At 37.1% G+C, this 18,866-nt stretch overlaps 2 protein-coding genes across 14 annotated transcripts in view; one reads left to right on the plus strand and one right to left on the minus strand.

Annotated features, from left to right (window-relative positions):
- Positions 1-16,519, plus strand: part of AKAP3 (A-kinase anchoring protein 3) — a 36,835-nt gene extending 20,316 nt beyond the window's left edge. Inside the window, exon 6 of one of the 4 annotated variants that reach the window (XR_003520074.2) lies at positions 16,103-16,229. Coding sequence is in view for 3 of the 4 variants with exons in the window: in XM_027595104.2 (XP_027450905.1) it covers positions 16,103-16,258 (156 nt within the window). In the remaining variant the exon portion in view is untranslated. Of the gene's footprint in view, positions 1-16,102 lie in introns of all 4 variants that reach the window. The other 3 variants (XM_027595104.2, XM_027595103.2, XM_027595106.2) reach the window with 3 other exon arrangements.
- Positions 16,520-17,257: 738 nt separating this feature from the next.
- Positions 17,258-18,866, minus strand: part of DYRK4 (dual specificity tyrosine phosphorylation regulated kinase 4) — a 76,426-nt gene continuing 74,817 nt past the window's right edge. For 5 of the 10 annotated variants that reach the window (XM_027595113.1, XM_027595110.1, XM_027595108.1 and 2 more), the window contains one exon: positions 17,261-18,396. In XM_027595113.1, the coding sequence (XP_027450914.1) occupies positions 18,152-18,396 (245 nt within the window). In that variant the 3' untranslated portion in view covers positions 17,261-18,151. Of the gene's footprint in view, positions 18,397-18,866 lie in introns of all 10 variants that reach the window. The other 5 variants (XM_027595114.1, XM_027595117.1, XM_027595107.1 and 2 more) reach the window with 4 other exon arrangements.

Below are 18,866 nucleotides of genomic sequence, written 5' to 3' on the forward strand. Positions count from 1 at the left end.
TATTTCTTGCCTTTTTTATGATAGCCATTCTGACAGGTGTGAGGTGATATTTTATTGTGGTTTTGATTTGCTTTTTCCTGATAATTAGTAATATTGAGCATCTTTTTATGTGCCTGTTGGCAATCTGTCTTCTTTCAAAAAATGTCTATTCAGATCTTCTGCCCATTTTTTTGTTACAGTATTTTTTAAATGTATTATTATGGAATATAGTCAACACACACTATATCAGTTTCAGGTGTGCAAAGTAGTAACTTTACAATTCTGTACATTACTCAGTGCACATAAGCGTAGTCACCATCTTTCACCATACAAGGTTATTACAGTGTTATTGATTATATTCCCTATGCTGGACTTTTCATCTCCATGACTTTATAACTAGGACTTTGTACCTTTTAATCTCTTTCACCAGTTTTGCCCATCCTCCAACCTCCTTCCCTCTGGCAACCCCCAGTTTGTTCTCTGTATTTAAGAGTCTCTTTGGTTTTTGTTTGTTTGTTTATTTGTTTTTTAGATTCCACATATAAGGGAAATCATGTAATATTTGTCTTTGTCTGTCTTATTTTTTATTATTATGTTCAGTTAACCAACATATAGTACATCATTAGTTTTTGATGTAGTGTTCCATGATTCATTGTTTGCATATAACACCCAGTGCTCCATGCAGTACGTGCCCTCCTTAATACCCAGCACCGGGCTAACCCATCCCCCCACCCCCCCTAAAACCCTCAGTTTGTTTCTCAGAGTCCATAGTCTCTCATGGTTCATCTCTCCCTCCAATCCCCCCCCATTTTTCCCTTCCTTCTCCTAATGTCCTCCATTCTATTCCTTATGATCCACAAATAAGTGAAACCATATGATAATTGACTTTCTCTGCTTGACTTATTTCACTTAGCATAATCTCCTCCAGTCCCATCCATGTTGATGTAAAAGTTGGGCATTCATCCTTTCTGATGGCTGAGTAATATTCCATTGTATATATAGACCACATCTTCTTTATCCATTCATCTGGTGAAGGGCATCTCAGCTCTTTCCACAGTCTGGCTATTGCGGACATTGCTGCTATGAACACTGGGGTGCACATGGCCCTTCATTTCACTACATCTGTGTCTTTGGGGTAAATACCCAGAAGTGCAATTGCTGGGTCATAGGATAACATCATTAGTTTTTGATGTAGTGTTCAATGATTCATCAGTTGTGTATAACAACCAGTGGTCATCATAACACATGCCCTCCTTAATACCCATCCCCCGGTTACCCCATCCCCCGACCCCCTCCCCTCGGTAACCCTCAGTTTGTTTCCCAGAGTCCAGAGTCCCTCATGGTTTGTCTCCCTCTCTGATTTCTTCCCATTCTGTTTTCCCTCCTTCCCCTGTGGTGCTCTGCACTATTCCTTATGTTCCACATATGAGTGGAACCATATGATAATTGTCTTTCTCTGCTTGACTTACTTCACTTAGCATAATCTCCTCCAGTTCCATCCATGTCGATACAAATGGTGGGTATTCATCCTTTCTGATGGCTGAGAAATATTCCATTGTATGTATGAACCACAGCTTCTTTATCCATTTATCTGTTGAAGGGCATCTCAGCTCCTTCCACCGCTTGGCTATTGTGAACATTGCATTGAGGTGTATGTGTCCCTTCTTTTCACTACATCTGTATCATTGGGGTAAATACCCAGTAGTGCAATTGCTGGGTCGTAGGGTAAGTCTATTTTTAACATCTTGAGGAACCTCCATACTGTTTTCCAGAGTGGCTGTACCAGCTTGCATTCCCACCAACAGTGTAAGAGGGTTCCCCTTTTTCCACATCCTCGCCAACAACAATTTGTTGTTTCCTGTTTTGTTAAATTTTGCCATTCTAACTGGTGTAACTTGTTAAATTTTGCCATTCTAACTGGTGTAAGATAGTATGTCATTGTGGTTTTGATTTGCATTTCCCTGATGGCTAGCGATGTTGAACATTTTTTCATGTGTCTGTTAGCCATTTGTATGTCTTCTTTGGAGAAGTGTCTGTGCATGTCTTCTGCCATTTTTTTACTTGATTATTTGTTTTTTGGTTGTTGGGTTTGGTAAGTACATTATAGATCTTGGATACCAGCCCTTTATCTGAAACGTCATTTGCAAATATCTTCTCCCATTCCGTGGGTAGCCTCTTAGTTTTGTTGACTGTTTCCTTTGCTGTGCAGAGGCTTTTTATCTTGAAGAAGTCCCAAAAGTTCATTTTTGCTTTTGTTTCCCTTGCCTTTAGAGACATGTCTTGAAAGAAGTTGTTATGGCCAATGTGGAGGAGGTTACTGTCTATGTTCTCCTCTAGGATTTTGATGGATTCCTGTCTCACATTAGGGTTTTTCCTCCATTTTTGAGTTTATCTTTGTGTATGATGTAAGAGAATGGTCCAGTTTCATTCTTCTGCATGTGGCTGTCCAATTTTCCCAGCACCATTTATTGAAGAGACTGTCTTTTTTCCACTGGATATTCTTTCCTGCTTTGTTGAAGATTAGTTGACCATAGAGTTAAGGGTCTGTTTCTGGGTTCTCTATTCTGTTCCATTGATCTATGGGTCTTTTTTTTTTTTTTATGTGTCTGTTTTTGTGCCAGTACCATGATGTCTTGATGATCATAGCTTTGTAATATAGCTTGAAGTCTGACTTATTTTTTAATCAGGTTGTTTTTTGTTGTTGAGTTGTATGAGTTTATCATATATTTTGGATATTAACCCCTTATCAGATGTGTAATTTGTAAATATCTTCTCCCATCCAGTAGGTTGCCTTTTCATTTTGTTGATGGTTTCCATTGCTCCACAAAAGCTTTTTATTTGATATAGTCCTATTTGTTTATTTTTGCTTTTGTTTGCCTTACCTTTGGAATCAGACTCAAAAAAAATCACTAAGACCAATGTTATGGTTTCAGGTCTTATATTCAAGTATTTAATCCATTTTGAGTTAATTTTTTATACAGTGTAAGATAGTGCTCTAGGTTCATACTTTTGCATGTGGCTGTCCAGTTTCCTAAGCACCATTTATTGAATAAAACCGTCCTTTCCCTGTTGCATATTCCAGGCTTTTTTTTGTTTTTTGTAAATTAATTGACTATATATATGTGGGTTTATTTCTGGGCTCTCTATTCTGTTCCATTGATGTATATGTCTGTTTTTAGTGGCAATACCATACACTTTTGATTACTATAGCTTTGTAGTACAGTTTAAAATCAGGGAGCATGATACATCCAGATTTGTTTTTTATTTCTCAAGACTGCTTTGGCTATTTGGAGTCTTTTGTGGTTCTGTACAAGTTTTAGAATTATTCTAGTTTTGTGAAAAATGCCACTGGGATTTTGATATATTGCATTGAATCTGTAGATTGTTTTGGGTAGTATGGACATTTTAACAGTGTTAGTTTTTCCAATGCATGTGCACAGAATATCTTTACTTTTATTTGTGTCATCTTCAATTTCTTTTATCAGTGTCTTGTAATTTTCATTTCACAGTTCTTTCAGTTTCTTGGTTAAATTTATTTCTAGGTATTTTATTCTTCTTGATGCAGTTGCAAATGGGATTATTTCAATTTCTCTTTTTGATAGTTTGTTATTATTATATAAAAACAAAACAGATTTCTGTGCATTGATTTTTTCCTGCAGTTTTACTGAATTCATATATTAGTTCTAACAGGTTTTTGGTGGAGTCTTTAGTGTTTTCTGTATATATTACCATGTCATCTGTAATTAGAAGACAGTTTTGCTTCTTCCTTTCTGATTTGGATGCCCTTCATTTCTTTTTCTTGCCTAACTGCTGTGGCTAGGACTTCCAATAATATGTTGAATAAAAGTCCAAGAATGGACTTTCTTATCTTGTTCCTGATCTTAGAGGAAAAGCTTTCAGCTGTTCAACATTGAGTATGGTATTATCTGTGGGCATGTCATATATAGCCTTCATTATACTGAGGTAGGTTCCTTCTATACCCACTTTGTTGAGTGTTTTTTAAAATCATAAATGGGTATTAAATTTTGTCTCATGCTTTTTTCTGTATCTATTGAGATCATATAATTTTTATCCTTCATTTTGTTAGTGTGGTATATCATATTGATGGATTTGCAAATGTTGAGCCATCCTAGCATCCTGAGAATAAATCCCACTTGAGCATGGTATATGACTCTTTTATTGTACTATTGAATTTGTTTTACTAATATTTTGTTGAGGATTTTGCATCTATGTTCAGTAGGGATATTGGCCTCTGATTTTCCTTTTTTCTGGTGTCCTTATCTGATTTTGGTATCAGTATAATGCTGGCCTTGTAAAATGAGTTTGGAAGTATTCTCTCCTCTTTAATTCTTTGGAAGACTTTGAGAAAGCTAGGTATTAAATTTTTTTGAATGTCTGGTAGAATTCGCCTGTGAAGCCATCTGGTCCTAGACTTTTGTTTTTTGGGAGGCTTTTAATTACTGACTCAATCTTGCTAGTAATCAGTCTATTCAGATTTTCTTCCTGATCCAGTCTTGAAAGATTATTTGTTTCTAGGAATTTATCCATTTCTTCTAGGTTGTCCCAGTTTGTTGGCCTGTAGTTTTTCAAAGTAGTCTCTTACGATCATTTGTATTTCTGTGGTATCAATTGGAACTTCTCTCTTTCATTTCGGATTTTATTTGAGTCCTATATGTGTGTCCTTAGATGAAGTAAATCTCTTGCAGGCAACAAAGAGATGGGTCTTGTTTTTCTTATCCATTTTGTTGATTACTTTCAGTTTTTGTAGTTCCTCTCTGTTGCTTTCTTCTCTTGCTTTCTTTTCCTGTGGTTTAGTGATTTTCCCTAGTGTTATGTTTAGATTTCTTTCTCATTGTCTTATGTGTATCTACTATAGATTTTTCTATTATGGTTACCATGAGGTTTGCATATAACATCCTATATGTACAACAGTCTATTTTAGGTTGATAGCATCTTAAGTTTGAGCACATTTTTAAAATTCTACATTTTTACTCCCCACCATGTTCTATTTGTTTTTGATGTCTTATTTTACATCATTTTATTTTGTATGTCCCTTAACTATTAGTATAGTTACAGGTAATTTTGCTACTTTTGTCTTTTAATGTTTTCTAATTATGTTCAATTAGCCGACATACAATACATCATTAGTTTTTGATGTAGTGTTCAATGATTCATTTGTTGCATATAACACCCTGTCTCATCACCACACATGCCTTCCTTAATACCCGTCACCCGGCTACCCCATCCCCTCACCCCCTCCCCTCTGTAACCCTCAGTTTGTTTCCCAGAGTCCAGAGTCTTTCATGGTTTGTCTCCCTCTCTGATTTCTTCCCATTCAGTTTTCCCTCCCTTCTCTTGTGGTCCTCCTCACTATTCCTTATGTTCCACCCTCTTACACTGTTGATGGGAATGCAAGCTGGTACAGCCACTCTGGAAAACAGTATGGAGGTTCCTCAAGACATTTTTTAACCTTTAACCTTTACATTAGCTTTATAAGTAGTTAATCCACTACCTTTACTTATATTTGCATTTACCAGTGAGATTTTTACTTTCATATGTTTTCTTGTTACTAGTTAGTGCCTTTCATTTTTAGCTTAAAGAAGTTCCTTTAATATTTCTTATATGGCTAGTTTAGTGGTAATGAACTTTTTTAGTTTTTGCTTTTCTGGGAAACTATCTCCCCTTCAATTTTGATTGATAACCTTGCAAGGTAGCTCTTCTCAATTGGAAGATTTTTCCTCCAGCACTTTGAATATATCATACCATTCTCTTCTGGCCTGCAAAGTCTTATTGGGGGTCCCTTCTATTTTCTCTTCTAAAAGAAAAGTTTTTTTTTTTTCTTGCTGGTTTAATATTCTCTATCTTTAAGTTTTGACATTTTAATTATAAATTAAATTATCTCTTTGGGTTCATTTTATATGGAACTTTCCTTGCTTCCTAGAACTGGATGTCTGTTTCCTTTCCCAGGTTAGTAAAATTTTTAGCCATTAATTTTTAAAATATGTTTTCTCCTGTTTTTTCTCTCTCTTCTTCTTCTGGGGCCCCTATAATGAAGATATGATTCTGCTTGATGTTGTCCTGCAGGTCTCTTAAGATATCCTTACTTTTTTAAATTTATTTTTCTTTTTGCTGCTCTGATTGGGTCATTTCCAGTGCTGTCTTCTGGGTTACTGATCTGTTCTACTTCATCTAATCTTCTGTTGAATCCCTCTAGTGTATTTTTCAGTTTAACTATTGAATTCTTCAGCTCTGTGACTTTTGTCTGGTACTTTCTTATATTTTCCGTCTCTTTATTGAAGTTCTCACTGTGTTTATCCATTCTTCCTCCTGAGTTCAATGAGCATCTTTATGACCATTAATTTGAACTCTTTATCAGGTAGATTACTTATCTCCCTTTCACTATGGTCTCTTTCTGAGGTTTTGTTTTATTCTTTCATTTGGAACATATTCCTCTGTCTTTTCATTGTGTGTGATGTTTGTTTCTAGGTATTAGGTGAAACAGCTATCTTTCCCAGTCTTGAAGGAGTAGTAGCCTCATGTAGGAGATGAACCTTATTGTTTAAAAGCCTTAGCTTTTGGTTGTTTCTCAGACTTTAGTGATTTTCTTTTTGTTTTTTAAATTTTTTATTTGACTTCAATTTAATTAACATATACTGTATTATTATTAGTTTCAGAGGTAGAATTTAGTGATTCATCAATTGCATGTGTAACACCCAGTGTTCATTACTTCAGGTGCCACCCTTAATGCCCATTACCCAGTTACCCCATCCCCTCACCCACCTCCCTTCCAGCAACCCTCAGTTTGTTTCCTATAGTTAAGAGTCTCTTATGGTTTGGCTCCCTCTCTGTTTTTATCTTATTTTATTTTTCCTTCCCTTCCCCTATGTTCATCTGTTTTGTCTCTTAAATTTCACATGAGTGAAATCATATGGTATTTGTCTTTCTCTGACTGACTTATTTCACTTAGCATAATACCCTCTAGCTCCATCCACATCATTGCAAATGGCAAGGTTTCATTCTTTTCGATGGCTGACTAATATTCCACTATATATACTGTGTACATCACATCTTCTTTACCCATTCATCTGTTGATGGACGTCTGGGCTCCTTCCATATTTTGGTAACTGTGGACATTCTTCTATAAACACTGGGGTGTATGTACCCCTTCAAATCACTGTTTTATATCCTTTGGCTAAATACCTAGTAGTGCAATTGCTGGGTCATAAGGTAGTTCTATTTTTAACTTTTTTGAGGAACCTCCATACTGTTTTCCAGAATGGTTGCACCAGTTTGCATTCCCACCAACAGTGTAAGAGGGTTCCCCTTTCTCCAAATCCTTGCCAACATCTATTGTTTCCTGAATTGTAAATTTTTAGTCATTCTGACTGGTGTGAGCTGGTATCTCATTGTAGTTCTGATTTGTAGCTTGATTTGTTCTTAATACAGTTCTTGAGGTTGTGCCAAGACCTGTCAGTGTTCCAAAGGGAGGGATCTCAGACAGTGCCTAGTTTCAAGTTAATTGTAAGCCAGATCCTCAGGCAGCAACTTTTAAGGTATGTAAATATATACAATCTTGGGGGTCCACAATTGCAATCCCTTATGACTTCCAGACTAGGAGATTTGGAGGTATTCCTGGGCAACACTTGCAAAAATCATGTATTTAGACATGCACATAAGCTCCTTTTAAGGAGGTATCAACAAACTGTGGTAAGGCCAAGGGACTGGGCAAATATGGTGTCTCCCTGTGTATGTTCTTTGGGGGTGCCTCTGTAACCTCTGGGTGTGTGGCAAACCTGAAGCCTGCCCCTCAGGCTGAAGTTCCAGGACAAGAATATAGGCCTTTTCCACATGAAGACTGGATGTTTTAGTCTGCTGTCTGTGCAGCACCATAGGGTGGTAGCTTGCCAAAGACACTCTCTGATTGTTTCAGACCCCTAGGACCCAGAAATGCAATCCCCTTTGGCCACCAGAGCCAGGTTTTCAAAGAGCATCCCCTGTGTGATTTGTGCCTGTCCACTGACTGTGGCATGGTGAGCTGTGGCTGCAGCGTGCAGGAACTGGGTGCTCCCACTGGAGCTAGCAGGCTAGGAGGTGGTGTGAGAAGGGGGCATCCACCCAAATGGCACCAACAAGGCAGAAGAAAAACACAAAAACAGCTCCTGCCAGTGCCTTCATCCCCAAAGAGAGTACCAGAAAGTTTCTGCCTCTCTGGCAGATGAAGAAATGAGTCTTCTTTGCATATAGTCTAGGAGGCTTTCAAACTGTTACTTTTGTGCTAGGTTCCAGGATGAGTGGGTTTGTGTACAAACCCTTTAAGAGCAGATTTTTCGATCCCTATGCCTTTTGGTTCTCCTGGAAGTAAACCCTATTGGTTTTTAAGCCCAGTGATGGGTATTAAGGAGGGCACGTATTGCATGGAGCCCTGGGTGTTATACGAAAACAATGGATCGTGGATCACTACATCAAAAACTAATGATGTATTGTATGGTGACTAATATAACATAATAAAATTAAAAAAAAGAAAACCAGACACTTTGGGGGCTTATTTTTCTGGTGCAGTTCCTAAGGGTTGGGGTGCCTGATATGGGGCACAGACCCCTCATTCCTCAGGGACAAGCTCCATTTTATGAGATTCCTCCTGATTTAGGTCACTGTGCCTAGGGTCAGGTTTATTGCTAGACCATGTCTCTGTTTCTCCTACCCGTCTTTTTTTTTTTTTTTTTTAAGATTTTATTTATTTATTTGACAGAGACACAGTGAGAGAGGGAACACAAACAGGGGTAGTAGGAGAGGGAGAAGCAGGCTTCCCGCGGAGCAGGGAGCCTGATGTGGGGCTCGATCCCAGGACCTTGGGATCATGACCTGAGCCGAAGGCAGACGCTTAACGACTGAGCCACCCAGGCGCCCCTCTCCCACCCATCTTGATGTGGCTCTTTTATTCTTTCTTATGGAAGCACTGTTTAGTTAGCTTTGGGGTCCTTTTCAGAGGGAATTAGTCCATATGTAGCTGTAGATTTGTTGTGTTTGTGGGAGGAGGTGAGTTCAGGATCCTTTTATGCTGTCATTTTGAATCCACTTCTGAAAGGAAATTTTGAGGCTGGAAAGCATGAGTATTTATGCAAGTTGCTGCTTCAGGTAATGTAGAGGAATTAAGAAACAGAGCATCCCTACAACACACACACACACACACACACACACACACACACACACACACACACACTTAGGACTTTTGATAATTTCATCTCAATTGAGAGAAATGGAATAGCACCAATTAAGTAGTAAGCATGGCAGAAGAAGCTGGAACTATTTATAAAAATAATTCATCCTCATAGAAATCAGAGTATGTGGAAGGGAAGTTTTTCTCTGTTTAATAAGTGGCATTAGTAATCCTTATAACTGGGTTACTTGATTTATCTGATGCCCGGGGAGACATGGGATTGTATAATATTCAGATAAGGCTTTACTAAACAAGAAACTGTATAATTTATAGACTTGCTTTTCAAAGTGGGTCTGTGGACTAACAGCATTTGCATCACCTGGGGGCTTGTTATAAGTACAGAATCAAGCTCCACTCCTGCCCTACTGAACTAGAAATTCAATTTTAGCAAAATTCACAGGTCATATGTGTGCACAGTTAAGTTTGGGCTAGAAGACAGAACATGGGGTTCCAATATGAGATACATCCCTGAGTTCTTGGCAAGCTCTGTCTCTTTGCAGTTTTCCCAGTCTGTAAAACAGACAACTATTTTGGTATATAACAGTTAACAGAGGGGGCTATTTTCACAAAAGCTGATGAAAAAAGAATCTGAAAAGGATCATAGGTTTCATGTATATAATGTGCGAAATGTTTTTGTTCTATATCCATCTTTTAAGTCAAGCCCAGCATACGTAACATACATAATACATTCTGGTTTTATATTATTTTGAAATAGAATGTCTATACTTATCCAAAATGAAGACAATATACTTGAATTAGACACACACACACACACACACACACACACACACACACACACACACACACACCTTTGCCCACTGTAAAGATAAAGATGATCATCTAAAAGAATGGAAAGGATGGGCAACGGCACATCCAAATTTCAACTAATGAGTAGATTTGCATTGAATATCAGTATATTTTTAATAAAAGTTGGATGAAGTATACTTCAAAGAAACTACCTAAAAATGATATGAGATTTTTTTTGGAAAGAGATTTATTTTTTTTAAAGATTCTATTTATTTATTTGACAGAGAGACACAGCGAGAGAGGGAACACAAGCAGGGGGAGTGGGAGAGGGAGAAGCAGGCTTCCCGCTGAGCAGGGAGCCCGACGTGGGGCTCGATCCCAGGACCCTGGGATCGTGACCTGAGCCGAAGGCAGATACTTAACGACGGAGCCACCCAGGCACCCCATGGAAAGAGATTTAATTAATATATGGAAATACTCTCATGCTGATGCAGTAACACTGGAATCCCCATGAACCCAATTCCTTTAAACAAATTTGTATCCATGTTTGACTAGATAATATGTGCATAGTATTATATCCAAAGGCACAAAAGGCACAGTGAAAATTAAGGGTTTTTTTTCCTATCCTTATCTCCCATCCCATTTCCCTCCCTGGAGAAAAACTTTCTGATCAATTTCTTCTTTATCCTTCCAGAAATACATATGCATACACAAGCAAATACTTAAAGGTATATATATATTTTTTCTTTAAGTCACAAATGTTAGTACTATATATATGTTCTGCAACATATTTAGCTGCCACATTCTTTTTAGTGGCTACATATTATTGTATGAAGGCTCTGTACTTAACCACACATACATAGGTATGGACATTTCAGTTCCTAATATTTCAGCAATGCTGAATGCACAGATTGAAACATCTCTGTATATGCTAAATACCTAGGAAAGGAATTTCAAGGTGTCTGTGAAAAATGTATTTGTATATTAGATATATATTTCCAAATTGCCTTCCATTGAGCTTGCACCAATTTGCACACCTATTAAAGCAACATGAGAATGCCCATTTCCCATGCTTTATCCCACAATGAGTGCCAAAATTTTGATCTTTGCTGAATGTTGCCTTGCTTTGCATATGTCTTATTAGGAATGAGGATAAATATCTCTTTATATGTTTGAGAACCACTTGAATTTCCTTTTTCATGGATGAATTGTTCAAAACCTCTGCCCATTTTTCTACTGGGTTGCTAGTCTTTTTCTTATTGATCTGTTAAGAGTTTTATATATATAAGAAAATTAGCCTTTATGATATTAAATACAATTTTTTGTCATTTGTATTTTTGTTTTATTTTGTTTTTGTCATATATTTTTAAAATGTTTATGTAGTCAAATTTAAGTAAATTTTCAAGTTTTTTCCTGGATTTTGTGTCATATTTTAGAAAACATTCTACACTACAACATATTAACAAAACTTACCCATGTTTTCTTCTAGTACTTTTATGATTTTTTAAAAATATTTAAGACTTTGATCCATTTTCAATTCATTTTTATTTAAGTATGAGGTAGGGATGCAACCTCTTATTTTTTTTTCCAGATGGCTACCTGTCTTTGGTTCTTTTCTTGAATTTTCTGTTCTGTTCCATTGAATTGTCTACTCTTACTATTTTAATAGCATACTGTTTTAATTACTGTTATTCTATAGTGTGTTTTAATATATGATAAGACTAGGGACTCCTTATTTCTCTATCTCAGAACTTTCTAGGGTACATTTCTGTTTCTATCCCCAGCCACAAGTATCCATTTACCTGTTTTCCATCATTATGGATTTACCGCTCTGTCGTTTTATATAATGGAGCCATAAAATAAAAACAAAATAAAATAAAATATGGCTCTTTTACATCTGGCTCTTCACACTTAACATAATGTTCTTGAGGTTTTCCATGTTGTAGTATGTATCAGTTCATTCCTTTTTATTGCTGAATAGTATTTCATGAAGTGGATGTACTGCATTTTGTTTATCCATTCACTAGTTAATGGGCATTTGGATTGTTTTTACTCCTTTGCTATTATGAATAATGCTGCTATGAATAATCACATACAAGTCTTTGTGTGGACATATATTCTCATTTCTCTTGGCTAACAAGGAGTAGGAATGCTACATTTTAAGGTAAGTATAATTCTTAAGAAAGTGCCAAACTTTTCCAAGATGGCTGTACCATTTTACATTCCCACCGGCAATTTATGTGGGTTTAAGTTTCTCCACATTCTCATCAACATTATTCTTTTTTTTTGTTATAGCTCTTATAATGGTGTCTCACTGTAGATTTAATCTGATAGACCTACGTTAAAATGACTAAAAATGTTGAACATCATTTTGTGTGCTCATTAGCCATTCATATATATTCTTTGGTGAGTTATCTGTGTGAATCTTTTGCCCATATTTTGACTGGGTTGTTTTCTTTTTTTTTATTATTATGTTATGTTAATCACCATACATTACATCATTAGTTTTTGATGTAGTGTTCCATGATTCATTGTTTGTGCATAACACCCAGTGCTCCATGCAGTACGTGCCCTCTTTAATACCCATCACCGGGCTAACCCATCCCCCGCCCCCCGCCCCTCTAGAACCCTCAGTTTGTTTCTCAGGGTTCATAGACTGGGTTGTTTTCTTCTTATCAAGTTAAAAGAATTCCTTATATACTCTGAAAAAAAAAAGAACTCCTTATATATTCTGGATACAAGTCCTTTATCAGGTATATATGATTAGCACACATTTTCTCTCAGTCTGTGCTTGTGCTTTTGATGTTGTATCTAATAAATCTTTGCCTAACCCAGTAGTTCTCAACTGTGTCAGCTGTGAGGGGAGTTGCTACTTGGGTCTAGTGGTAGAGGCCAAGAATGCTGCTAAGTATCCTAGAATGCACAGGACAGCCTGCAACAAAAGAATTACCTGGCCCATAAGGTAAATAGTACCAGATTGAGAAACCCTGACCTAACCCAAGGCCATGAAGATTTTCTCCTTTGTTTTCTTCTAAATGTTTGATAATTTCAGCTCTTATATTTAGGTCTGTGATCCATTTTGAGTTCATTTTTATGTATAATGAGGTAGGCATCTAAGTTCATTTTTTGCATATGAATATACAGATGTCTCAGCATCATTTCTTGGAAAGACAAATGGATATCTGGCCCTTTTGAATTATCTTTCCCCTTCATAAAAAAAAATCAATTGATCATAAATGTTGAGGTTCTAGCTTTCTTTTGATTGGTGTCTCAATGATACATATTTTTTTTCAATAATTTTACTTTTAAATTACTTGTATCATTTGAAGAGAGTGTTTTTGTAGGTAACATATGGTGTTGGGTCTTTTTAATCCATTCTGACAACTGGTGTGTTTATACCTTTTACATTTAGCCTAATTATCAGTATGTTTGGATTTGGGTCCACTGTTCTAATTTGCCTCCTTTTCCCCCATTTGTTGCCTTCTTTTAAATTATTAACTTTTTTTTTTTAGTATTCCATTTTAATTTATCTATTGTGTTTTTGACTCTTTTGTATTGTTTTTTTAAGTAGTTTCTCTAAGGATTACAATGGACATTAACTTTTCAGAGTCTATGTAAAATCAATAGTTACCACTTAAACTGTGGTATTGAAATCTTAATTCTGTCAGTCTCATTACCGTCCCCCTTATGTTGTAGTTATTTTATATAATCTTACGTATATTGGAAAAATCCTTAGACAATGTTATTTTTGCTCTCAATTATAAACATACAGCTGTACCTCATTTTATTTTGCTTCACTTTATTATGCTTTGCAAATATTGCGTTCTTTACAAATTTGAAGGTTTGTGGCAACCCTGTGTCAAGCAAGTCTATTGGCACCATTTTTCCAACATTTGCTCATGCTGTGTCTCTGTGTCAATTTGGGTAATTCTCAAAATATTTCAAACTTTTTCATTATTATATTTGTTATGGTTATCTGTAGTCAGTGATTAAAACTCACTGGAAACTCAGATGATGGTTGGCATATTTTAGCAATAAAGTATTTTTTAATTATGTACATTGTTTTTTAGACATATGCTATTGCACACTTAATAGTGTAAATATAACTTTTATATGAACTGGGAAACCAAAAACTTTGACTCGCCTTATTGTGATATCACTTTATTGTGATGGTCTCGAACTGAACCCACAGTATCTTCAAGGTATGCCCATATTTTGAAGAACTGAGAAAAATAACTTATTATTTGTATTGAGATTTTTACTATTTGTTGTTTTTCATTCATTCCTGATGTTCCCAGCTTCCTTCTAACATCATTTTCCTTCTGTCTAAAGAATTAGAACACATTTTCTGTCAATGAAATGACTTTAGTCTTCTTTAATCTGAAAATTTTTTTGGATCTTATTCCTGAAGTATAATTTTTGATATAGAATTCTGATTTGGCAGTTCTTTTTAGTGCTTAAAAGTGTTATATCATATCCTGACTTCTATGGTTTCTGATCAGGAATCTGCTGTCATTTGAATTTTTCTCTTATAAATTTTCTCTGGCTGCTTTCATATTTTTTCCTTTTCTTTAATTTTTAGCAATTTGATTAAGACAGGTCCTAAAGTGAATTTCTTTGGGTTTATCTTATTTTAGGCTCACTGAGCTTTTTGAATTTGTCAGTTAGTCTTTTGGCAAACTAGGGAAACATTCATCCATTATTTCTTCAAGCATTTTTCTGCACCACACTTTTCTCCTCTCCTGGGATTCTAATGACATAAATATAAGACCTTTAGTATTGTTCCACAGGCCCCTGAGCTCTCTTTATTTTTTCAAAGAGGTTTTAATTGAAGAAAGTTTAATCAATCTCTTATGTTGTTCAGTGCGTGTGTGTGTGTGTGTTTTTTCCCTATGAATTGGTCTTTAAGTTCACTGACTTTCCTCTCTCATCTTCATTTTGATTGATTGATTTATTTATTTTACTATTATGTTATGTTAATCACCATACATCACATCATTAGTTTTTGATGTAGTGTTCCATGATTCACTGTTCATGCATAACACACAGTGCTCCACGCAGAATGTGCCCTCTTTAATACCCATCACCAGGCTAACCCATTCCGCCCCCCTCCTCCCCTCTAGAAACCTCAGTTTGTTTTTCAGAGTCCATCGTCTCTCATGGTTCGTCTCCCCCTCCGATTTCCCCCCCTTCATTCTTCCCCTCCTGCTGTCTTCTTCTTTTTACCAGGCATTGGTGGTTCAGTGGTAGAATTCTCATCTTCATTCTATTTAGTCCATTTTGATTTTGTGTTTTTTAGAATTTTCATTTGGTTCTTCTTTATAGCTTCTCTTTGTTAAGACTTGGTCCTTCCATTTGTTTTAAGAACATCCATGTGTACTTTAGTCTGTCTTATGGAAATTTCCCCTTTTGGAAAAAGGAAAAGCTCCTGATATTCGGCCTGTTTGTTTTCCTTCCTCTCAGAGAGTCAGGTGCAGAATACACAAAATAAAAATCTGGTTACTTAGATGAATGGCAATGTACTGTGTTCATATGGCTAGAATGATTGCTTTGGCTAATTTTTCTCATTTTAAGCTTGAAGAGAGAGCTAAACATAGGGTTCAGAGACCTGGGCATGCATGTTGCCTCTGCTAATTTCTAGCACTGTATTACAAGTCTCGCCACCTCTCTGGGCTGCATCTTCCAGGGGCTGAATGGATCTCTGAGCCACTTTCCTGCTTTTCTAGCATTCTAGGGCTGTCTGTTCTGTAGGGCATGGAAAGCACCGTGTGCATTTGTCCTCTGGCTATTTCCCCCCTGCCCTTGTTTGGTCTTGGGACAATGATGGAGACTGTTTCGTGATATTACAGTAATTTTAAGAACTTTAGAATTCTTAGAAAACAGCACCACCATTGACCAAACACCCACTGGAAGCAGCAAGATTTAGTCTTGTGGGAAATTGTATGTTCCATATATCATATGGATGCTAACATCTCTCTTCTAAGGATGATATAACTCTCTTCTGTCAGACAGGCTGCATACCTGCCAGTTATGGCAAGCCCTTTTTACTGCAGTTTACCAAGGTCTGCCCAGCCTCTTTGTTCTAGCCTTGGCAGGCCCTCTTTTATCTGCTCTGGGATGCTCTGCCCCTCTACTACTGCTTTTCTTTCCTTTCCCCAGCTACTTCAGCTCTCGGCTGCTGCTGTGGACAAAGGACGCAGCGTAGGTGAGGTCCTGCAGTCAGTGCTGCGCTATGAGAAGGAGCGACAGCTGGATGAGGCGGTGGGAAATGTTACTCGGCTGCAGCTGCTGGACTGGCTGATGGTGAACCTGTGATCAGCGCTTACCTACTGCTTTCCCCTCCTCCCCTCTCTTCTTACTTCCACAGCTCCCCTCTCCATATCCTTAAAGAGCCCTAACATTATCTTCATACCACTCACATCAAAGACATGTCATCTTATGCTAGTCACTGGATTTTGCAGATTTTCCTGTCCATGCAAGCAAGGACACAAAATTAAAAAAATTACAATTAAAGGGCTCCAGGTGTTTGGTTTCCTTGGGATCCAGTGGGAAAATAAGGTGAAGAAATTTCAGGAATTAAAAAAATAATCAGATGGATAGCAGAAGAAAAATAGCGCTGGCCTGAGAGGCCCTGGCTAAGGTCATACATCCTGTTTCTAATGTATCTGATCTGTGCCACAACTTGAAGATCCCCTGCCTTAAAGTGTTCCTAAGAATAAGAAGCCACAATTTATTTTAGCATTTATAACCATTCAAATCACAAAATATTTTCTATTTAACCTAAATCATTCAAATTATGATATTGAGGACTTGGCTTCTTCTCTTCTCTCTGGGGAGTTGCAGAACAATTGTCTCCCTCAACTTTATCCACGGTTGAAGATAGCTAGTGTCAAAAAAAAGTCCAGAGGACCTGAGTTCTATTGCCAGTTCTATACTTTTCTGGCTATAGGACCTGGGACAAATCACCTGTTATGGCACTTCTCTCATTTAGTGTCCATATCTCCCTACTTAAGAGGCATTTTTTTTCTGTTCTTATCCTGACCTTTCTATGGAATTTTATATTTTTCATCTTTCTAGAAACTTTCTCCTTTGGTTTCTAATTTTTGGGTTTTTTTTTTTTTTTTTCATCTCTTGGGGGCTCTATTTAAGTCTGTTATCCCCTGGCATATTTATCTTTCCTACTTTCTTTTGACCCTCTGCTGTTCTCATTCTGTTTCACCTTTCCTGGGTGATCTTCTCTCACCCCATTGCTTCAATTATCCGGTGTCTTCCTTCATGAAATATTACACAGTAATTGAAAACTATAAAGCCACGTATATTTTCCATGTTGTTTATGAGGTTATGATCTTAAGTTTCTTATAAAATTGTATCTATTCTATAATTACAATCATATAGAGATTATATATTCATACAGAGAAGGACTAGAAAGCCAAATGAGATTTTGAGGATGGTGGATGAGTGAATATATCCTGTTGTTTACTTAGCTTCCCTTCCTTTGGGAAATACTCTGTCCCCTACTCCATGGTGCTACCATCATCACAGTGTGGGCCTGTGACCCAGCCTATCCAATCACAAGATCCCAATATCTCAGACATAGTGCTTGGTTCAAGTCCAGTCATTTCTGAGACTTTCCTACCAGGACTGCATCTTTTGACAGGATACTGGTGGTCACTTTAACTTCTGGGCAGAGCTTGTCTTTAGAATGAAAACCACAAAAAGAAGCAAGGCTAATAGGTAGAGAGGGAATCTGAGCCCTATGACCTTGTCTGAATTTTTAGACTCCACAGTGCCTGAAATCACACTTATCCCTCCTGATTCCTCAATTACATAAACAAATAAATGTCCTTTGGTGCTTAAGCTAGTTACAAGCTAAATTCAAACTGGTTTTTCATTTTCATTTTCAAACAAGAATCCACAGGTCAGCTGTCTTGGGGAAAAAGAAAATAAAAAAAATATTCAGAGTTCTATTAGTGATGCTATGACATTGAGTACTTGCCCCTCCGCCCCCATATACACACATCATTTGTGCAAGAACATTCTCTCTCATCCCTCATAATAGGAATCATGCTAACCGGCCATGTGAATAAAGTTTTTTTTAAACAAACCTTTATGCATTAAAAAAGAACAATCTGAAATATTGTAGAATGTAAGTGCTGTCTCTAATACAAATCATTGGTGGAAAGGAACAGGACACACCTTCAGCAAAGGTCATACAATAGGTGGTAAAATATTCATGTTCTTGGGTGAGGAGTTTTTACTTTGTTTTTCTGGGGAGGTCTTGGACCCCTCTGGTCCAACAGCTGCCTCTGGCTTTCCGGAAGCTTCTGTTAGTTGAGGCAGCTGGACAACTTCAGCTGCATGCTGCAGAGAGCCCTGCTGATCACCCAAATTCTGAACCTGCTTGGTGGTGCCACCTTTTATTTTGTCTATGGTCTCTTCTTTGGTGATCACCTCTGCCGAAGGAGAGAGAAGACAGAAGGAACAAGTGTTCAAATGTGAATTATATTCTGTCCATTTGGCTGTAAATTACTTTGGGAAAATCCTGGTTGTAATGATATAAAAACACATTCTATGTGCTTTACAAATGAATAATGCCTGTAAGCACTTTACATTTACTAATTTCTTTGATCCTTTCTGCAACCATAGAGATAGGCATTATTCTCATTCTCATAAATGAAAAAACTGAGACACAGAGAGGCTAACTAAATTGCCCAAGGGCCCACACGTGGTAAATGGTAGAGCCAGAATTTAATCCCAAGCAACCTGACCCTAGTGACCATGAACAAAACCATGAGGCTATATTGCGTATAAAAGATGTCTGCATAATGCCATAATCTGATAAAAATTCAAAAGGTAAATTATAGGTCAGGCAGAGGAGGACACGGTGAAAGAAAAGGAAAGGAGGAGAAAGGGAATTGAAGAC

Source organism: Zalophus californianus, chromosome 9 (genome assembly GCF_009762305.2).
Source record: "Zalophus californianus isolate mZalCal1 chromosome 9, mZalCal1.pri.v2, whole genome shotgun sequence".
In the NCBI taxonomy this organism is placed as follows: Eukaryota; Metazoa; Chordata; class Mammalia; order Carnivora; family Otariidae; genus Zalophus; species Zalophus californianus.